Raw genomic sequence first — 21,352 nt, 5'->3', positions numbered from 1 at the left:
CATTTACTTGGCTGTTTGTTTACATGGAATAGGAAGAAAGACAATGTCATAAATTTCCTAAAGTCAATGAATCCCAATCCTCGTTTTCGTATGCTGAATTTTATTACCTTATTCAAATTTCTTAGATATTTCCTCATTTACCTACTTATCAATATTTCATATATATATTATTTTGGATAAGCAGAAATTCAGATTGCGTACATAACAAGCAGTTTTCTTCTTTTTATCAATTCATAACCAGCTGCCAGTTTGAAATGAGATGAATCCTAAAATTTTTTTTGCCAGGACTGCATGAAAGGGTTCTAAGAGGATAAAACCTAAAAAAATGCCAGTATTGTAATACATTGCAGCAAGAATTGCATGTCCTTGGCCAGACACAGTACATCAACTTGCAGACAAGCTTCCCTAGATTTGATAAAAAATGTAAATTAGCGCCTCATGTAACGTCAGCTGCCAGTTTGACGCCCAAATTTTTGCCTTTTACTTTCCAACTTGCTTTCTGATTTTAATCCTGAATAAATTATTAGTCATTAGGCACTAAGTCATGGGTCTAACACTGTTGTCTTTGTTAACGACCTTTTCTATACTACTCCAAGCCCAACAATTTCAGTAGATCCGTTTTCCCATTTTGGGCTAAGTTAATATTTACCTCTTTTGGGCTAAGTCGAATTGGGGATAAACCAAACACTTTTTCCATTCCCTGCAAGCTTGTCACCGGATGAGCCTTTTGTGCATTCATAGGGACTAAAATTACGAGAGACACTAGCCGGTCTTGAGATCCTAAGTTTTTGAGCAGGACGTCCTAGTTATCTCAATCATTAAACATAGATTCTCATATTGTTTGGGGTTTTAATACAACAGGGTTAAAGGCTTCCTCCTCTGCATCTCTAAGGTCCAGAAAGCTCGATATATATGAATCAAATAAAAGTCAAGCTCACTTCTTGTTAATGATTGCATGTGGTTGGCCTGCAAACAAATCGCAGCATGCCCGCTGCCAGGCTAATGCTTGTGTACCGTGCAGACAGGCTTACATATACGAGCCCTTGGCCTATTGTCAAGCTAAAAATCCACAGAATCATGACTCAGAGGATTCAAATTCACAATTTTAATCCATCTGCATCAAAAGATCATTTCAATTAGACCAGCAGCTGGATTCACAGCTTGCTACTTTTATTTACAACTCTGATATTTAATTTCTTTTTTCAATCTAAAAACCTGAGGAGGCACTCTATTTCATCACTGAAGGCCAGGTTTGAGGTCAATAAGAATAATTAAGAAGGAGAAATAAGATTAAGAATATACTTACAGCAGATATGAGGTCCATTTCAACTTGACAAGTACACAATATCCCCTAACTATGACCCTAGGGAAACCCGACCAGAGATATAGTTAAATGCGCTTAATCAAAGATGTAATATGATCATCATGATTAGGACCAGCTACCAGAAAACGGCAAGATTGTGGAAAATTTGATCCACCATGAGTAAATTATAATAAAAGTCTGAAGTCATGGCTCATAGTGACATCTTCTGTCAATATGTTGTATAAATCTACTTTATTCATATGAAAAGAGCATGAGTCAAGAGACTGTAATACTCAGCTTTCCTAACAAAGTAAATTAAACTTCATTAGTATAGCTAAAAAAACACTTTGACAGAAAAATAACAATAGTAAGGAAATAGTTAAGGTTCTGATTAGCACTCATGAGCAAAACACAGAATAAAATGAATGATAGAGAAATCATTTAAACTTCAGAGGATGAGCTAATTGGCTATGTAATCTGTGCAAAGATTAACTGAGACCTAAATTCTTGTAATGCCAATTGGTAAAAACAACCAAACACATACACATCAATCTACTCCTTACTAAACCCTGAAAGAGACAAGTTTCTTAATTTTCTTCATTTCTTCTCTTCCAATTCAAACCAAAGTTTTACGTTTACAATTCATTAGTCTTTCTTTCTTTCATCTTTCTTCAATCCTTTCTTCCAAGCAATGAAAAACAGAAAGCTTTTTCCGACTTTTACAGAAACAAACCAAACTGTAGACTGCCATGGCTTCTGTGATCCTGCCTGCCCTTACAACTGCTACCCTTACCCTGACTATTATTATCTACCTCCACCGCCACCTCCTTCTCTCTCAGATCAAAACCATTACATCTCACCTTATGTGATCATCTTAGTTTCCGTACTTGCCAGTTTCTTCCTTCTTATTGGCTACTATGTCATTATAGTCAAGTCATGTTTTGGTTTGTGCTGGTCAAGGAATAACAGGCAACCACAAGCTCAAACTGATGGTTCCGATGAAGAGTTTCTTGATGAGAATCGAGTTGATCATCCTATTTGGTTCATCACCACTGTTGGTTTGCAACAATCAATCATAAATTCGATCACCGTTTGTAAGTACAAGAAGGGTGAGGGTTTGATTGAAGGGACAGAATGTTCAGTATGCTTGAATGAGTTTCAAGAGGAGGAGACAGTCAGGTTATTGCCTAAATGTAACCATGCTTTTCATATTTCCTGTATTGATACTTGGCTAGGGGCTCACACTAATTGTCCCTTGTGTCGAGCACATATTGTCTTTGATGCTGTTTGTGCCCCACCAACTTCTGCGGATCAAAATTCTAATAATATGGAGCTAGTCGCCGATAACCGGATAGAAAATTCTGAGATTGGAGGTGAACTGAGTAGTCAGAATCAGGGGAGGAACAGTGAGCTTTGTGAAAACAGGGCCAGAGCAGACGCTTCAAGTGAATTGCCAGAGGCTAATGACCAAAGAATTTTAAAGGAGGGTGTCTATTATGAGGAAAATGGCACTTTGGAAGTCAGTGATTGCATTGACAGTAGCCAGGCTGTGGCTAAGGAGATACAACAAATAAAAAGGTGCGTTTCGATGGATTCTTCTTCAGCTGCAAGTTTGTTTCTCGGTTTGGCAAATTTATGTCCTCGTAAATCAGAAGGAAGTTCTTTTGATCATCCAGAGGATGTTGAGAACCCACATTCAAGCATCATTCCAAAGCAAGATGAGGGTAACTCAAGCGAGTTTAGGCTGATGGGTAATTCTTCCATTGCTCAGCATCTTCATTTAAGTCCTGTTCCCATGAAAAGATCATTCTCCTGTGGCGGAAGGTTTTTCTCATCCAAACGTAGCCGCAGCATGAATTCAATACTTCCGCTGTAAAGGTTTTTTACTCTTTTAGATATAGTTTTGGCTTTCTGAGTGCGATATTTGTTAAAAAGAGAAACTGTATGCAGCATGCACCCTCTTTAAATTTGGGGTTGTTTTTTTCTGCTTCTCCACCAAAGCATGGAACTCAAGCCTTATGATGCTGAGCTACCACCAGAGGAATATTAAAGAGACTTCTCTTTTCAGGAGAATAAATTTCATGTATTTGCCTTGGTTTCGAATGCTGAAGTAGAACTTGATTGAAGCTTCAACTTGAACATAACCGATAACTATATGCAAGAACTCATTATGTCACTGCTGTTATTCAGTAATGAGAAAAGACAAAATATTTGCACAAGAAATGTTTCTGCAGAGATAAAGCAATTGCTTTCAAGTTTCAGCTTTGATTTTCACTTTTTTTTTTACTAATTTGAATGATGAACTTTCATCCATTGATGATTATGGTAGACTTATATGAAACTATTAGCTTAAGAAAAATAAACATACAATGAACAATTAACAATCTAACCATTACCATAACGTATAACATTCAATGACTATTCTAATATGCTAAAACGTGTTAAAGGTTTAAACCAGTTCTTGCACATCTTTTTTCTATAGTTAGGTATGTTTAGGTGATAATATATAGTTCTAAAAGCAAACCCTGTTGATTTTTCTTCGGAGAAACTAGCAATAGTTTAAACCGACGAGAAGTTTAAAGTATATGAAGGTTGTTATGTTATCTAAATCAAGCCTGTTTATATGCTTGAAAGCTCCATTGACCGAACCATTAGTTAGAGATTTACGTTTTCATAGTAATACTGTATAGAAACCGTAAAGTAATGGACGAAAATCAAGCAGTCTTGTACTCTTTTCCCAAGTTTAAAACAAGAAGACAAGAACCAATAATTTATAGGTTGCTTCGAAACCTGGTATAGCCACTGTCTTGGTTACTGGTACATGCAACCAAAAACAGTCAATTTCCTTCTGCAGTCAATGCTTGCCTAATTCTGATGACATGGGGTTTTTCTTCCCCTTTCAGTTTTCCATCATGGCCTAATTGCCATCTACTCAATCAACATCCCTTTACTCTAAATATGATGATCTCAGCTCATAGCTTCTCAATTTGTGCATGTCTAACATGGCAGGGTTCATAGCAATACGATTTGCATGTCTTAACAGATCTGAATGGTTGCTTCTCCAACCATGAAGTGATGCTAATTCAATAACTTATCGAAAGCCCTTTGATTATGCTTGAAGCCTTGCCCTGAACCCAGTCTTTAGAGCCAGAGGTTAGTCGTGCAAACTGAGCCCAACCAAGTCGAACTTTCTCTGATTCGGTTTGGCTACAGTGTTGCTAAATTGGAAAATAAACTGAGTCACTTTCAACTCGAGCTCGAAAAACTTACCCGACTTCAAGCCTAGCTCGGGCTCTTGACATTGTGGGCTTTGAAACAGAGCTTCATAGGCCAACATATATGGGCCATAGGGGATCAAATATGAAATAAAATTGCAATTTGCAAAAATTTTAGAATGATCTGAAAATATATTTTAAATTAAATTCTTATTTATTAAATGATATTGCCACTGCCAATGAGACTTTATTAGTTTATTGGGTATCTACTAAATTTATTGATACATTGTGTTATGGGGTTAATTAGTGAATATCCATGAGTTGAACTCATTTATGTTTAAACTTGACTCATAAACAAATCGACTCTCTATTCATTCTGGTGTTCTTTTAGAGCCCTTGACTTCAACATTTCGTACCTGCATTTGTGTTTGTTGGAAATCATGATTAAGTATAACAGCCATGTGCATGCACTAGGTTGTTTTGTTGCAGAGCTATTTTAAAACCAAAATCTCCGCAACTGAAAGATCTCATCAGATCTCTAAAGTTGACTTAATTGTGTAGTATTCGGTATTCCTCAAGAAATTAGTTCTAAAAGGAGTGATTCAATTCAATATATCCTCCAATAAGCACGGAGACAGATGGATTCGCAGCTTGCTACTTCCATTTAGTACTCTGATATTCAATCTTTTCCATCCAAAAACCTGAGGAGGCGCTCTATTTCATCACTCAAGGCCAGGTTTGAGGTCAATACGAATAATTAAGGACAATAAATAAATAAAGGTTAGGAATATACTTCTAGCAGATATGAGGTCCATTTCGATTTGACGAGTACAAAATATTCCCCCCCTCCCCTAACTAATACGACCCCAAGGGAACCCTATCAGAGATAACGCGCTTAATCAAGAAAGTCATAGCTTGCAGTGGCATCTTATGTCAATAGCTTGTATAAGTGTACTTTATTCATATGGCTAGAAGGATGAGTCAAGAGACTGTAATACTTAGCTTTCCCAACAAAGTAAAATATAGCGGAAAAACACTTTGACAGAAAACACAACAACAATAAGGTTCTGATCAGCACTCGTGCGGAAAACACAGTGTTGATCCTCAATAATGTGTTGTCGTCATGGCCCTGATGTGCAACCTCCATTATGTCGTAATGAAAAACTCTTCACTTTCTGTCTCTGGTCATGTTCTTCGTATGTCATGGTGTTTTGGATATCAGGGTCTTGAATTAGTTATAGTTGAGAAGCCAGCTTGGACTTGCTTAGTGGGCCATTTGGCCTTGCTTCATTGTTTGAATGAAGAAAAATATAGCTTTTGGATGTTGACACTATTGCTTTTCACAATAGTTGGGTCAACTAGGCTCTTTGATTAAAATTGTCATTGCATTAGTTAAATAGTGAAGATGAGAGTGTCGATCCCGCTCTTAAGATTTAGAGGAACATGTCCCGGGGGTCGGCTCAACCCAGATAATAGGTCAGGCTGCTGTCCTTTTGTCCCTTACATGCCTTATCACATAAAGTGTGGCAAATGCCTGGTGGATGCTGGGGCCGACTCTGCTTTTCATAGAGTACATAGAAAAAATAGTCCTTTTCTCGAGGACGTATTCATTTTGGTACTACTCTTTGGCAAAGATGGTGCGATGATGAGTTTGGAAGCTGTTCAGTTGTCACCTCCATGGCCATTAATTTTCAGGATTGATTCTTCTCGCGCATTGTTGGTCTGCATCTCAATGATAGTGAAAAAAATGGTTAGAAGTAAAGGTTATTGAAAATTATACCTGAAAATCAATTTTAGTTTTGCTTGCTAACTGAAAATTAGCTTTTCAAAAGATAATATTTTTTATTATTTAGATGAGATTTCAAACGAAAACATTTTTCTTTGTATTTACACAACTTTTCCTCCATTAACGTAATTTTTTTCATAAGATTTCTAATGTACACTATACAAGATGAACAAAATCAAACAAAAATGACCACAAATTCATATTTTTCATTATCCTCAAATTCTTTCATGATTTTTACAAACCAAATCAAAGAAAAACCCTCAAAGTGTATTGAAGCCCTTTGTACAAATCAATTACTCAACACATAGCCCGTAGGTTTCATTAATCTCAGCCGGCTTGCAGAGGAACAGAGTAAAAGTGGTGGACGTGGACAGAGACAAGTCGAGGAGTTTGAGAATCTATATATAGCATGATTATTGTCGAACAAATTGATAATCCATGATAACTTTAATGGCTCATAAATGATTCTCGGGATATCTATGTCCAAAACCCATTGTCCCCCTACGCAAAAGCCCCTACAAACTTAGGTACGAGTCTGGGCATGTGCATGCAAAGGCAGGAAGGGAGTAGGGGACCCTGTCCCCATCATCAATCATACTTGTAGGTGACGTCAAATATTGAAAACACCTCCCATCCCATCCATGGCGTCACGTTCAGAAAGCTTTCGCTGCTCACTTCCCCTTCGAGCCTTCTTGGCCTTCTTTCCGTTCCCCTTACCTCACACTCCATCCAGTATTCAACCCATCAAAGAAAAGCAGCTTTTTTTTCTGTTATGGCCATTGGCTTGGCTTTTTGATGAGAAAATTTAAGGCAAGGCAGTTGACACGGTAGGAGGTACTGTAATAAATATAAAGAGTAATACAATCAGTTACTCTGTCTTCAAGCTGCAGGAAATTCTCCAATCCAACAAAGATGCGTGCGTTGGATTTGCTTTGGAGTTTGGGAAGGACACTCATTTACATTTTACACCAAGAGCAGAAACACTTAAGATTCTATATATAAACATATGGTAGTAGTATATGATTACATATATAGAAATAGAAATGGGGTCCTAATAATACAAGATCTTAACAATCTAGCTGCCAAGATTCTCCAGGGGCTCTGATGGGAGGATCTAACATCATCTGGACGCCGGCCCTATTGAAAGCAATTGAAGTGGACATGTCATGGACAGTAGCGTCCCCAGCATTAACGCCTTCGGAGAACCCCAACACACTACAATCCATCTCAAAAAACAAGGGATTTTGACATGGGTTCGGATGAATCTTGTCCATCCAGTTCAAGCTGGCATCAGGCAGATGGAAATGGGAAAAGTTAGCCTCTGTCTTGCACTGTTTGGGAATAGTGGCTTGTTCCTTTAAAATGCAATTTTGATGTGAGAGGAGGGACTTGAAGAGCATCGATGCTGATGGGTTGCTGGTGTCTGTGGCAGCGTTCTTGTCGGTTGTGTTGGTTGTGGAGGAAGTGATTGTGGTGGGATTGGCTGAAAAGGAGGGTTGGACTTGGAGCCCGTCAGCTGGGAAGAGTGGGGTTTGGGAGACAACTGGGTTTATTAGGCTTTTCAGGTCATTTTCTTGGCGGTGAATCACAAAAGAGTTCTGGGCCTGCATTGGCGTTTGAGATTGAGATTCTAAGAATGGTGTTGGGGTTTCGAGCAGCGGAGGCAAGGAACTCGCTGGAGACGAAGAAACTTCCAATATAAAGCTTTGTCCTTGAGCAAGGGCAGTTTTCTTCTCACCTGTTTTGTGAAATATTCTGCAAATCACCCATTCTTCCTGCAAAATAACCATTGAAAAGAACATACTCTACTAGTAAGTATTGACAATCCAAAAAAGAATTAAGTACAAACAAATCAGCTTATATTCTAGCCTTCTAGGAAAGAAAAAGAACGACGAAATGGAATAGGATTTAATGAGATCCTTTAGTTTAGAATGTTTTCATGTTGAACTTCAAGAATCATGTACACATTTCAGTGTTTGCTTAGCCTTTGTAGAATTTTGTATACTTGGTCATGCATGTTTAGTGCAGAAACAAACTAGTTGTATGCTTAAGATAATGAAGACCAGATCAGAAGGTGTAAGCGGAGTGGTGACCCAAAGGAAAAAACAGAAACGCCAGCTGCTTCTGACAACCATATGGCACTGAGTAAAATCAAACCAATCACATCAAAAACTACCCCGGTGAATAATAATAAGGTGAAAATTGTCAAGTCGGCATGCACAAGGAGTGCAGAGTTTGATAGTTTGGTATGACAGAAAAGAGTTTTTGTAGAAGTTGTGGGATAATAAGTCAACCCAGAACGCGACAAAAAGAGGGAGGAGGGTCTGGGTGTATGCCAGGGGAAATAGCTTGATTCCCACGGCGCACGTGTGGCCCATAATTACCTTGCACGCGTGGCGGTAGGAGAAGTCACCGTCCAAACGGTACTCGTGCATGACCCACTTGGTCTTCTCGCCACGGGGGGCTCTGCCCCTGTAGAAAACGAGGGTTTTTTTCATGCCTAGAAGGGCTCCACTTGAGGCACTGTACACTTCCCTATCTTTGCCTGTGGCTTTCCAGTACCCAGCTCCGGTGGCTCTATTAGTTCTCAGACCAGTCGGGTATTTCCTGTCTCTCAGGCTGAAGAAGTACCACTCCCTTTCCCCCATTTTGGCCACATCTGAATCAAAACCCACAGTGTAATTGTAGTTAAGACCAAGATTTATAGACTATTTATATTCTACAATTCGATAATCCCCTCCCACTGCATCTCTCAAATTCACATTTATTACATGAATGATATATTGTCAGCAGTTGATGCTATTAGAGCCTTTCCAGGAATTAAATTAAAGACTGATTTTTTAACCAAAAATGAATGGTGTGGAGCGGATCAAAGGGAATGTGTGTATGATACTCAACTGCTTGACACTGACGAGGGCTTTAATTTTTCCAGTATAAATATATGTCTGAGGACAAAGAATGAAATAACTAAAGACATGTGCTACATGTCTCAGAATTTTGATTCAACGCTTACAAGGCGAGCCTTAGGTAAGGGCTCTCCGGTCTAGAATGAGTATTCAGAACCATTGTAACAGGGATTTCCTGCAATCATACTTACGAAACATAGTGCAAATCAAGCTTTACTACAAAGCTCTTGGTCTGTGTTTCAAAATCCAAGGCTCAGGCTCAGCCATACTTAACTGTTCTTTCTCCGAGACTCTTTTAAGACCCAGAACAAGGATGCAGCAGGATGATTAAGGCATATGAAGATCAGAGGTAACTTTAATTCGTAAACTATAGCTTGACTAGTCTATCTTGTCCTCCACTCAGAAAGAAATCAGCATTTTCTTCTAGCTTGAGAAAGAAAGGAAAGAGAAAAAGAGCTTTTTCTCAGCTAAGAGGAAAAAGGAAAAGGAACTCATCTGAGGAATCTAGAAACATGTCAAGCCAGTAACATGCTAGAGAATGCCATGATGTAAAGCGGATGGAGAATATTCTTGGATATTTTCATATAATCATACCATTAATTTTGACTTAGGAGAGAAGCAAGCATGTACCTGGAAGCTCCCAAGGTTCACATCTATTAAGATCAACCTCAGCGATCTCCACTCCGCAAAAGCTCCCGTTAAACACCTTTGAAGCCAAATAGAAAGTTATCAGTTCTTCATCGGTAGGGTGAAACCTAAACCCCGGCGGCAAACCCTGCTCGTTTAATTCTTCCCCAGCAAGTTCACTTAAAAGCTCCTCAACTGATAACATCTTCTCGCACACACAACTAATGTCCCGTAATGGGAATAAGAGAGGGAGGGTGAACAAGATTATGATCTGCAATAAAAGGGCACTTGTGATTGTGAATGAATGCGCAGCGAGAGGTTTTATAAACATGCAGTACATGAAGAGAAGAACTAAAAGTGAAGGAGAACAGAAACCATTCTGAGGAGGGCTAAGGGGTGGAGAAAGATTTAGGCTGTCAAAAGGCTATGGGGGGCCCTACAAAAGCGCACCTGAAAGGCTTCTTAGACAGGGGAAGAGAAAATTTAAAAGTAGTTTTTCCGGAAAAACAAGAGAGATTGAGGTGAAATAGAGAGGAGAGGGTAGTAAATGCAAAGTTGGTTGCAGAGTCCAGAGATTTATGCGTGCGTATGTGAGCATATTAAGAGAGAGAGAAAGAGAAATGAGTCAGGTTCTCAGATGGATAACACGAGGGCAGCTCGCAGAACAGTGAGATCATCATCACTTAATTCATTTTTATGCACAAAATATAATTTTAGTTTAGTTGTACAACAAGATTGCCAAATCCAGAACACCGTAGCAGTAGTTCTTTACCTCTTTTCCTTTCTCTTCTTTTAATCTGTTTTGTGGATATTTACGGATTAAAATTTATCTTTCCACACCTTTGCTTTTTTAGTTTTTAAGTTGTGAAAGGCCATTGGCAATTAATGTTGACTATCCTTCTCTTAATCTCTATAATTAAGTGGGAAAGCTTGCTGCCACACTTACAAGTTTCAAAGCTCTCTTTCCTAGTCTGTCATATCTTTGGTAATGGCGTGTGTTGTGCTCCGCGATGTAAGATCTTTTGGTTTTACACTGGGCTGTGGTAAAGGAAAGGCAGGTTAGAGATCTAGCGGAGATCAATGTCCACGTCATGGTGCAGACCAAAATAAAATACTACTCCGACTGATCATTTGGTGAATTAATTTATACAAATAACCCCAAGCTTTGTAATTTTGTTTGAGTTTAACAAGGTTAAACTCAAACATTTAGGAAGATACAACGTCATTAACTGTTCCAAGTCAAGTGAAGTGGATAAACTAACCTTGTTCTCCGTACTTAAGATCAGATGGAGCATCCTGGAATCCATGTTCTCCGTAACGGAGTAATGAGCTGATCAGGCTGATGATTTAAGGGCGGGGGGTGGGGGGCATTAAAGGGGCAGCTCTTCAAATGTCGGCGTTGCACGTGTAGCATGATCAGGTAATTAAAAGCGTGTCGTAGGCTGCCGCTGCCCCGCTGCTGCTGTCTTTCTCCCTCTATATGCTGTAGCAACTAAGCGTCTAGATCTTAGTGACTCACCCAAGTAAAAGATAACAACAGCCAGGATCTCCTGCACGTATATAGTAGTAAGTAATATATTTTCTGTTCAGATTACCCTCTCTCTATCTCTCTCTCAGATCATGCACGTAAAAAAATGTTTATTTTACATAAGCCTAGCTACGAACTGCTGCAACCCCTAGGTCCGTAATTGTAGCTATGCTTTTCAATGTGTTTTCTTTTTCCTTTCCTTACTGTTAGGGGCTCTCTCTTTCTCTCTCTCCTCTCTTTCTAGCTCTGATTATTGAGTACCTTTTTGCATAGCGTCTCTGTATGCGCTTCCCCTCGTGGGGGGAAAGAACAGGATACAGGATACAGGATGCAGGAAAACAAGGAACGCAAAACAAAAAAAATTCACAGCCCCATTCTACTCAAGTGGCCCACCAAGCAAAAGGAGTGGCCCAGTGAGCTTGGCCCACCGATTTATGGAGTCCATCCATACGGATACAGTTTTTATTTTTATATTAGCTAGGCGCCGCTGCAGCCTGCCGTGCCGGGGTTTTGGCAGTGCTATTGGTTACTCCGCTTAACTACATAAATAGCCTCCATGCAATAAATTCTTTGCAACGGCCTTAAACAAGTAAGCCAATGCATTAACAAATTAATTACTTTCTTGATTTCCTCTGCTTTACTCCCTCCATCTCTTTCTCTTCAAACAATGCATTGCAAGACCCGAATTGAGATGATTACTTGAATATGTGAGGCTAATATTATTTAAATTTTATTCAAATTCGATTATAAGATATTTTATTCTTATTTAATCAGATAAGATAATATAAGATATTTGATTACAAAATACTCATTTTGTATTTCTTTTGCCTTGGTTTATCCCAATCAATTCTATGCAAACATTTTTCATGAAGTAAATACTGGACTTACAATTAAGATGGATCTTGACAATGACAAAATTACAAGACGATGGATGGAGGACACAGGCAGTTCCCCACCTCTTTTTATTTTGTGGTTGTTCCTTTGGATATATAGTATATAAAATGTAAGTTTATGTATAAGATAAGATGACAATAAATCAATGAAATGGTCAGTGAGTAAGGACGTACGTGCAGGTGCAGGCAGGTGCAGCAGTAGCACCGGCCTCAACGCAGGAAGAGACTAAGGAGAAGGACATGTCAAGGTAGAAAAAAGGCAGTCTCATTATTACTTATTCAATTCAAGAGCGGCTCTTTTACCTCTTTGCAGTATACCGAATGCATTCCCATCTCTCAATCATAGACCTACCCTTTTCTGCCAATGCAATAGGGCTAAAACCCCACTTTATCTTTTTTCCCCATATCCGTACATTTTCATTCAATATTTGGAATTTGCAACATATGAATTATTGAACAGGGTCTGGGGGGACCTGTGATTCTTTCGTGGTTTTTTTTTTTTTTTTTTTAAATATGTTGGTTGCCAAAAAATAAATGAAATCAGTGAAATAATTATAATGGAATCCAAAGTATGTACCAAGTTGCATTTTCCTCTCAAACATAATACAGTCAAAGTCACAATAAAAGCGAACAAGAAGAATTAAAACTCTAGCGAGTCTTAAAGTCTAAAGTCTACAGTCTAAGGCCCTGGCCCTGGCCCTGGCCCCTTCTATGCTTTGACCAATAATCAAAAGTAAAAAACGTTAATGTGTATTTTGATTTGAAATAGTTTAAAGAGGGGACAGTAAATAAACAAAAATGAAAAAAAAATCCAAAACTAAAAGTATACAAATATAATAGTAAATCATGCTCATAGCCCTCAACGTTTGAGTCAGGTATCATTTTTGTCCTTGCAATTTAAAAAATTATTTATTGATATTTATACTTACAATTTTATAACAAAAAAAAAATCATTCGCTTAATATTTTTTGTTAAATGTCACCACTCACATGTCAATTAATGAGTTCAAAATTGATTTGTTAAAAAATATTTGTTTAATTTTATTGTGTCTGTAATCTATATAAGGATTATATAGGTGCATTAAACTTATAAAGAAAAATTCTAACAAAACAATATCGTACATATTAATTAATTGATATGTCAATTGTTATGTGATATCAATAATGAAATAACGGTCAAATCATTTTCAAGTTATAATATTAAAAATATAAGTATCAATAAATAAATTTTAAATTGTAAAGATCAAAATCATACATGACTCAACCTTTGAAAACAAAGGGATTTAATAACTTACACAAAGAAGAAATCCCGGAGCAAGAACATAAGTGATGTAGAACGCTGGCCCTTATAAACACAGATGTAGATGTAAAAGCGCACGTGTGCAGTGAAACTAGGACGTAGGAACTAACAAGCCAAGCCAAACGCAAATGTCCCAAACCGCAGTCTCTGCAGAATACACGTGGGACTTTTAGACGGGCACCGCACTTTTGCTTTTAGTTGATTTTTTTTTCAAAAGTAGGGACCAGACCCAGACCCATCACCGCCCTTTGGACTGGACGGTCTAGAGTCTGGACCCAGACCCATTCTCTCTCTCTCTCTCTCTCTCTCTCCCTCGCTTGTCGTTTTATATTTCTCTGAGGACCCTACTTCTGCAGGCTGACCTTTGTAAAATTATAGGGGCAATGGTAGAATAAAATGGCATCCAACATCCACCCCTCCCTCCCTTTCTCTGCAGTTAATCCCCAGGCTTTTGTTCTTATTTTCTCTTCATCTAAATCTAAAGTATAATGAATCTAAGATTCAAAGGAATTCGGAAGGCATTTTAAAGGGATGCGTTTGGACGAGAGATTTTGAAATAAAAAATATTGAAATTTAAGATAAAAAAGTTTGCATACCCCAATGCATGTACCATGTGGATTGATAGGCTCATAGAGTCGCATGCAGACAACTCGTGAGAACTGTTCAGTTTTCCTAAAAAGGAGGTAGGAATTGTAGCACCACAGGGAAGGTACCAAAGCTGATTTCAATGTTAACTAAACAGGGAAAAAGCGCTAATATCAATATATTTAATTATTAAAAGAGATACTGATAAATTTGATGAATTTGTTCACCCAAATTTTGCAGAAATACATCTTGGGGGGACGATACTCTAATAGCACAATGATTCCTAAACTGTTATTGTGACGTCCGTACTACTCAAGCTTACTTTCTGCTGACAAGGTGCTCTCTCTACTTTATCTTTTTAAACCCATCTTTCTACTTTTTGATTGATGCTTAGGCTGTTAACAGGTTTTTCTGCAAATTGCACTGACCAAAGCGACAACGTGAAAGAGGCCTCAGCACCTCTTAAATTATATGATTAGGCTACCTGTTAGTGTTACACATCATGGTTATCTCTTTCCCTATATGTGGCTGCCGTGAAAGTTGAAACGCTTTATGAAAATTTCTTATTAAACAATTAAATCAGGAAAGTTGGTTCTGTAAAATGATAAAAGTAGTTTTGCTGGGGAATTAGCACATGATGGGTAGGTAAGTCGCTGCCAGTTTGCGGGTGGCATGAATTTACCGTAATCTCATTTCTAATTACGATTTGGTGACTTGACTAGGTATTGATGTTATTCACTGCAACTCGGTCTTCTCACCTACCCCCGACAATGAATGAATGGTGAAAAGGAAAAATGTAAAGGCCAAGTCAAAAAGAAAATTAATTAACCACTCTATTGGTATTTGCTAACAAATTAAAGCATACATATGATCAAATATCCAAAGAGTTCTCACATGCTGCAAGGTACGTACGTGTTTACCTTTGATTCGATAATGAGTTTGTTTCTCCAAAATGTATTCGAAAGCTACGTTGGTGAGTACCCACGTTTGAGATTTTTTATTAAATTATGTCCAATTCCCTATGCCTCTGTATAAGAATCTAACTTTATCTCCTCTTGGCTTCGGTTAAGAAACTTCCACCTCTGCGTTAAGGTGTCATGATGAACATATAGAAAGACGATTACCTCTCTAATTAATAGGTTAAGTTTCCAGTTGATGTCCAAGCTCATGACAAAAGGCTACGAATGAAGAATTGTTTAAGTAAGTTTGATAATATATACCAGTACTGTACCACCGAACAAAAGTGATCAAGGGAATAGATCATAAACTTGGAGTCAACGCCAGCTTAAAAACCAACCTTAAAGATTAAGAATGATGCAGGACCATTCCCAACAACCTTACTTGGAAGCAATACATGAATCATAACCTGTATAAACCATCCATATCTGGCCCTTCGTCTTCAATACTATATGAATCTGTTTTAGGAAGTAACAAAAGTCCTAGCTGAAAATGGCATTCTCCTCAATTTCTAAGATCTTCCTGGTATCCTTTTCTTTGTGTCTCTTTGCATGTTCAGCTTTAGCTCATGATTTTTCAATCTTGGGCTATTCGCCAGATGATTTGACATCCACGGACAAGCTCATCGACCTATTTGAGTCGTGGATGTCAAAACATAAAAAGGTTTACGAGAGCATCGAGGAAAAGTTGCATAGGTTTGATATTTTTAAGGATAACCTAATGCACATCGATGAGACTAATAAGAAGATCAGTAACTACTGGCTTGGACTGAATGAGTTCGCAGATTTGAGCCATGAAGAGTTTAAAAAGATGTATCTGGGCCTGAAAGTCGACTTGAGTAGAATAAGTGGAAGGAGCGAGTCTGATGAAGAGTTTACTTATAGGGAAGTTATGGATTTGCCAAAGTCTGTGGATTGGAGAAAGAAAGGAGCTGTTACTCGCGTCAAGAACCAAGGATCATGTGGTAAGCCTCATGCACTGCACTCTCTTTAATACAAAAACATGCGCAAGTGTATTTGTATAATTACTGTTGGATTTTTGAGTAAATCAAATGCAGGTAGTTGCTGGGCATTTTCAACTGTCGCTGCAGTGGAGGGTATAAACCAGATTGTTACGGGAAATTTGACTTCACTCTCCGAGCAAGAGCTGATTGATTGTGATACTACCTACAACAATGGGTGCAATGGAGGCCTGATGGACAATGCATTTGCCTACATTATCGCCAATGGTGGACTTCACAGGGAAGACGACTACCCTTATATCATGGAGGAAGGCACTTGCGAGATGAGAAAGGTTAAATTCTTACAAATCCCATAACCAATTTAGGCCTAGAAATTAGTAATCAACTTAATTATAGCAGAAAGATTTATGCTTGTATTGATGTAGCCAGCCTGTTCAAATTTCAAAGAGCAGTAAGGCAGATGGCCCGTATACAGTCTGAAACTTATTTTCTCTCTTCCAGGAACAATCGAACCTTGTAACCATCAGTGGGTATCGGGACGTACCAAAGAACAACGAGGAGAGTCTGCTGAAGGCACTTGCAAACCAGCCTGTGAGCGTGGCCATTCAGGCTTCTGGTAGAGACTTCCAATTCTATAGCGGGGTAAGTCAACAAACACTAGCTGATTTCCAGTTCCATTGGACGACCAATGTTTTAATCCCTTTACTTAATCAGGGAGTTTTTGACGGGCATTGTGGAACCCAAGTGGACCATGGAGTGGCAGCTGTTGGGTATGGGTCAACCAGCAGGGGCTTGGATTACATAATAGTCAAGAACTCGTGGGGACCAAGATGGGGTGAGAAGGGCTACATAAGGATGAAGAGGAACACTAAAAAGCTTGAAGGGCTTTGCGGAATCAACAAAATGGCTTCTTATCCTATCAAAAAGAAGTGAAATTAAAGGCTCCCTATGTTGATTTCGGTATTAATATTGTTATATTAAGTATATAATGACGTTCTCTTTTCCTTTCTTTCTTATTTTTTTTCCCATATTTTGCTGATAAATATTTTGATTGCCTTTAAACATACGCTACCTTGATTAAAGGTAAATTTCCTTCATCTTATTTTCTTAGATTTTTTACTTACATTAGACAATACAGAGTAATTTTATCTGATCGTGTCTCATTGGGATTGCATTACATTTTTAAACATGTTTTCTTTCTTTATTTGGATAAGAATTAATTTTAAAATTATTAGTCTATAAATTGATGGTGAAGTTTGAAATTTTGAAAACTTGATTATATTTTGCTTTCAAAGTAGCTTTGTGAGATTAATCTTTAAACCAAAGAAACTGAAAATATATTAATTAGTGGAGTGGTGCAAGTACATGCGTTTATCAGAATTCGCAAGGGAGTATTGATAACATGTTAATAATACATGCTTAGTATGTGAGAAAAATAAGTATAAAACAAAAATACTATGTGACAAATTTACATTACCTATGGAATAGGAAAGGTAACAAAGTTTCAAGCTTGGCATATATGACACAAGGGATTTCATTTCGGTGAATGAGAAGCGATTCCGTGGGTTTGCCAATCTAAAAATCCTGACCTATAAAGCATATGTATTTTCTCTGTAACATGTACAACAAGACATGAACTCTCGAAAAGGAACACATTGAAAAGAGAAGCTTTAATTCAATGTCGAGCTAGGCATAGCCGTCATCAGGCAACAGTGGTTTCATTGTTAAGAGACGAGAAGGAGGAATGCCTCCGCAAACTTGCAGTGCCGGTGAGGCCACCCAGGATATATTGTTCGCCGCTAGACTCATCTTCGTTCTCATTGTCCTCGAGGGACCTTCCCATGGTTTCCCGTGTGAAGAAATAAGTCACCGCCAATCCAACGAGACACACCGCACCTAAGAACACTAATGCCACAGTCATTCTCAGGGGGCTTGGCTTGCCATCACTGTTTTGATTCTGCGAAGCCCACAAAAAGCCAACTGTCCCGATGATGGCGCCGACCTTCCCCACGGCCCCGGAAATGCCATGGCAGGTTGATCTAAATCCTGCCGGAAATAATTCAGCAGGGACTATAAAAGTGGTGGTGTTTGGTCCAAAATTAGAGAAGAAGAAACTGAGCGCATAGAGGGCCATGAATCCAACACCTATGTTTTCACTCCAGTAGTATTTGTAGGGGATACCAATTGCGAAATAAACCATTGCCATGAAGAAAAAGCCTATCATTTGGATTTTGACTCTTCCAATGCGATCAATGAAATTTACGGTGACCCAATAACCTGGAATTGTAGAGCAGATTGCAAGAATTGCTTGGAATCGAGCAACTTTAAAAGCGAGCTCATACCCGTTCAAACCATTGCCGTCTTTTACAAAGCGATGATAAATCTGAGATTGGAAGAGGTTGCTACTGTAAAAGACAACATCAACAAGAAACCAGGATGCGGCACAAGAGAAGAGATCACGGCCGTGGCGACGGAAGAATCGTTTGGAGAGAAGAGGATAGGATGGAGGATTTGATGGCAATGGGGAGTCTTCTGCAATTTGACTCATCGGGACGTCTAACACTTTCTTCATGTCAATGGCTGCCTGTAGAACATTTTGTTCCACGAGAGCTGTATATCTAGGAAAATCACGTAAACGACAAAGGAAAAAAAAAAGAAGATAATCAATTTCAAATGTGTTATCTTTAGCTACATGTAAATCATGCAAGAACAGTACGTTATCAATTCTGACGCTTGCCTTTCCATGCTATTTCTGTCTAAAATTTCAAAGTTTACCGACGCCTCTTTCGGACTGAAAAAGCATTTAATTTTCTTCCTTCCATTTCATAATATAGAAAGGTTTGGCAATAGTTGGCATAGAATTAAAAAGTAAAGTCATCCGTTTCGGTAGAAAGCTTTCTATATGTGCATAATTGGTCTGTTCATATTATCAAAGTTCTCTTCCGCCCAAACACTGCTCCCCTCCACCTAACCCTTCAACTAACTTGACCATTTAAAACATGCAAACGCAAAAAACTTGACTAAAATATTTTGGAAACAATACATTTTGATTTGATCTTATTTTAATAATTTTCTGTTCTGAGTCTTGCTCCACTAAATCTTCTGTTGACGTCTTACTGGCTAGCTAGTTGTTTGTTCTTGGTTCATGATATCTTCCTACCTAGTAGTGGCATAATGGTTGAAATTTAGGCCTGGTAATAAAACTAAAAGAATCGAATTCTGATACTTCTAACCCAGCAGTAAATTATAGCAAGTAACCCGATTGGCCGATATAGTCATTGGCCAATGTTAGGATTTGGCATTTGCCCTGATGGATCCTAACCAGCAGGGATTCTAGTATTCTTCTTCTTTTTTAAGTGAAAAGCCAACAACCCACGAAAACCCAACTCATATAAAACAAACTTTAAATTTCTCATGACGAGTAGTGGTGGTGCAAGAAATTGAAAACTGGACTTAAAAATCAAAATCAGAATAGTAAAAAAGATTAGATGCAGTATAATTTAGTAGTAAACCTGGCGGTCTCGGGCATCATCATACGCCAATAATACGTCATGGCCGCTGGAATTGCACCCACCATGAGTATGAGCCTCCACGCGATATCGGCCTCCTCCGGAGTGTGACCATGCGACACATCCGATGCAGCTTCAAATATCTTACAGACCACAATCGTCACTATGGAGCTCGCCAAAATCCCGAACCCCTGCATCGAGAAGACAGCCGCTATAAAGGCGCCGCGCGTCTTCTTATTAGCAAACTCCGACATGATGGTTGCTGACAAGGGGTAGTCCCCTCCAATCCCTACTCCAAGCAAGAACCTGAAAAACCCCAAACTCACCAGAACGCAGTTTCTGGTCCTGCATATGGAAAAGCCGCAAGCAATGGAGCTGAGCACCATGATGGTCAGTGACAGCCCGTACATGCGGCGCCGTCCTATCCGATCGCCGAGCCTGCCAAACACCAATTGACCGATCACGGTCCCGAGAAGAGCTATAGCCACCAGGGCAGAGACGACAACAGTTGGGGTAGTCTTGTTCTTGTCTTGTATCCCCTCCGAGCGCACTCCTGATGTTTGATCGTAGTATATTCTTCCGATGAGCTTGATGATGGGAGGGATGCAGAAGAGGTCGTAGGCGTCGGTGAAGAGTCCCATGCCTGCGACGATGATTGCTTTGAAGTGGTACAGCTGGATTTTTGCTGCATCGAGGGCAGACAGGACTTTCAACGCCATTCCTGATTATTGGAAAAGCTATAGAGCGATAGAAGAGAGGAATTAATGTTTGCTATATAATTGCCAGGACCATATACAACTCCGAAAAGAGTAATTGCTTAGTGGTTTCGTGCGGAAAGGAGTTGATGTGATCCATGGGTGGCTGCTGACTAGCGTTGATGAATTCAAGTCATGATTATTCCAAAAGATGCGAATCAGTTAAACTCATGGGAATTTTTGCTTATTATTAATTGTTTTTGTTTGGTGAAGAGTTTAAACAGCTAAAGGTCGGACATTGCTTGATGTATGTTTGCTGTTGTAAGTACTTATGTCTGCTCGCTCCAAGGTTAATATATATTTTTTTGTTCTTTCTCATGGTGACACGCTGCATAATTAACTAAACTTAGAACACTTATAATATAAATATTTTTTTTTTCTCAACATTAAATAGTTCAACAATTTAACATATTTGTAAGTAGTGGTTATTTACAAGACTACTTTTCCCTTTAGATTAAGAATATTATATTTCACTAAAGTATTAAATCAAATAAATTACTATTTTTGTATACATCAATGATGGAATTAATTTAATTTAAATTGACGAGAAATAATTAATTAAACATACCTATCAAATGTTTGATGTGAAATGAAACGTAATAAAAACCGATGTAGGCATTTGAGGTAATGAAGAACTTTGAATATTCTGACGGTGGACCCGAAATTTAGACCGTGGCTTAGGGGTCGAGCCTGGATTGGCATCACTCTCAATTTTAATGTTAGCCAAGTACAACTCTCAATATGATTGGGTGGGAGAGGACAGCCAAGCTGAGTCTAGCGAAGTTTGATTTCTACTGGTTCGGTTACATTGGTTGAATTGTCTTTGCTTTCTTAGTGAAAACAGGGATTTGGGAATCCGAATTCCGTTTTGAATACGAGTCCAAGCAAGAAATAAGTCCCACTCCATTTGTCTTGAAGCTAGAGCCCACGAGGCACGAACGTAGGCCAGTGGTTGTCCACCTTGCGAGTGGCTGAAGCTGAACTAAGATCAGCCTCACCATTCCAAGCAGAAAGGACAAATCAAGAAG

The 21,352-nt window shown here is 38.7% G+C and overlaps 4 protein-coding genes across 5 annotated transcripts; 2 read left to right on the top strand and 2 right to left on the bottom strand.

The window, feature by feature from the left end:
* Positions 1-1,917: 1,917 nt before the first annotated feature.
* On the top strand, positions 1,918-3,526 carry LOC18592096 (RING-H2 finger protein ATL54-like). Its single transcript, XM_007018626.3, has one exon. It carries the CDS (start codon positions 1,995-1,997, stop codon positions 3,177-3,179), a length of 1,185 nt encoding a protein of 394 aa, XP_007018688.2. The 5' UTR covers positions 1,918-1,994; the 3' UTR covers positions 3,180-3,526.
* A 3,597-nt stretch (positions 3,527-7,123) lies between these two features.
* On the bottom strand, positions 7,124-10,332 carry CUC3 (NAC (No Apical Meristem) domain transcriptional regulator superfamily protein). Of its 2 annotated transcripts, XM_018126106.2 has the most exons (4): positions 10,213-10,332; positions 9,841-10,108; positions 8,689-8,963; positions 7,124-8,079 (listed from the first exon to the last, which is right to left on the bottom strand). In XM_018126106.2, exons 1-4 carry the CDS (start codon positions 10,213-10,215, stop codon positions 7,372-7,374), a joined length of 1,254 nt encoding a protein of 417 aa, XP_017981595.1. In that variant the 5' UTR covers positions 10,216-10,332; the 3' UTR covers positions 7,124-7,371. The 2 variants fall into 2 exon arrangements, with proteins under 2 accessions (XP_017981595.1, XP_017981594.1); XM_018126105.2 differs by having other exon boundaries at positions 9,841-10,332.
* Positions 10,333-15,537: 5,205 nt separating this feature from the next.
* LOC18592094 (cysteine protease XCP2-like) lies at positions 15,538-17,120 on the top strand. Its single transcript, XM_018126107.2, has 4 exons — positions 15,538-16,063; positions 16,157-16,392; positions 16,562-16,702; positions 16,775-17,120. The coding sequence occupies exons 1-4, from the start codon at positions 15,592-15,594 to the stop codon at positions 16,991-16,993; spliced, it is 1,068 nt and encodes a 355-aa protein (XP_017981596.1). The 5' UTR covers positions 15,538-15,591; the 3' UTR covers positions 16,994-17,120.
* A 382-nt stretch (positions 17,121-17,502) lies between these two features.
* On the bottom strand, positions 17,503-20,521 carry PHT1;9 (phosphate transporter 1;9). Its single transcript, XM_007018623.3, has 2 exons — positions 19,573-20,521; positions 17,503-18,678 (listed from the first exon to the last, which is right to left on the bottom strand). The coding sequence occupies exons 1-2, from the start codon at positions 20,286-20,288 to the stop codon at positions 17,763-17,765; spliced, it is 1,632 nt and encodes a 543-aa protein (XP_007018685.2). The 5' UTR covers positions 20,289-20,521; the 3' UTR covers positions 17,503-17,762.
* Positions 20,522-21,352: the final 831 nt, after the last annotated feature.

Source organism: Theobroma cacao, chromosome 8, assembly GCF_053813885.1.
Source record: "Theobroma cacao isolate CCN51 chromosome 8, ASM5381388v1, whole genome shotgun sequence".
Taxonomy (NCBI): domain Eukaryota; kingdom Viridiplantae; phylum Streptophyta; class Magnoliopsida; order Malvales; family Malvaceae; genus Theobroma; species Theobroma cacao.
This window is presented reverse-complemented; position numbering and strand designations above follow the sequence as displayed.

What these genes read in the sequence shown, in the direction of transcription:
- LOC18592094 (XM_018126107.2), top strand. Translation starts at nt 15,592, where the DNA reads ATGGCATTCTCCTCAATTTCTAAGATCTTCCTGGTATCCTTTTCTTTG. An exon ending in CAAGAACCAAGGATCATGTG is followed by an intron (nt 16,064 to 16,156) that starts GTAAGCCTCATG and finishes AATCAAATGCAG; the next exon opens with GTAGTTGCTGGGCATTTTCA. An exon ending in ACTTCCAATTCTATAGCGGG is followed by an intron (nt 16,703 to 16,774) that starts GTAAGTCAACAA and finishes TTACTTAATCAG; the next exon opens with GGAGTTTTTGACGGGCATTG.
- CUC3 (XM_018126105.2), bottom strand. Translation starts at nt 10,177, where the DNA reads ATGTACTGCATGTTTATAAAACCTCTCGCTGCGCATTCATTCACAATC. An exon ending in TGAACCTTGGGAGCTTCCAG is followed by an intron (nt 8,964 to 9,840) that starts GTACATGCTTGC and finishes GTTTTGATTCAG; the next exon opens with ATGTGGCCAAAATGGGGGAA. An exon ending in CCTACCGCCACGCGTGCAAG is followed by an intron (nt 8,080 to 8,688) that starts GTAATTATGGGC and finishes GTTATTTTGCAG; the next exon opens with GAAGAATGGGTGATTTGCAG.
- LOC18592096 (XM_007018626.3), top strand. Translation starts at nt 1,995, where the DNA reads ATGAAAAACAGAAAGCTTTTTCCGACTTTTACAGAAACAAACCAAACT.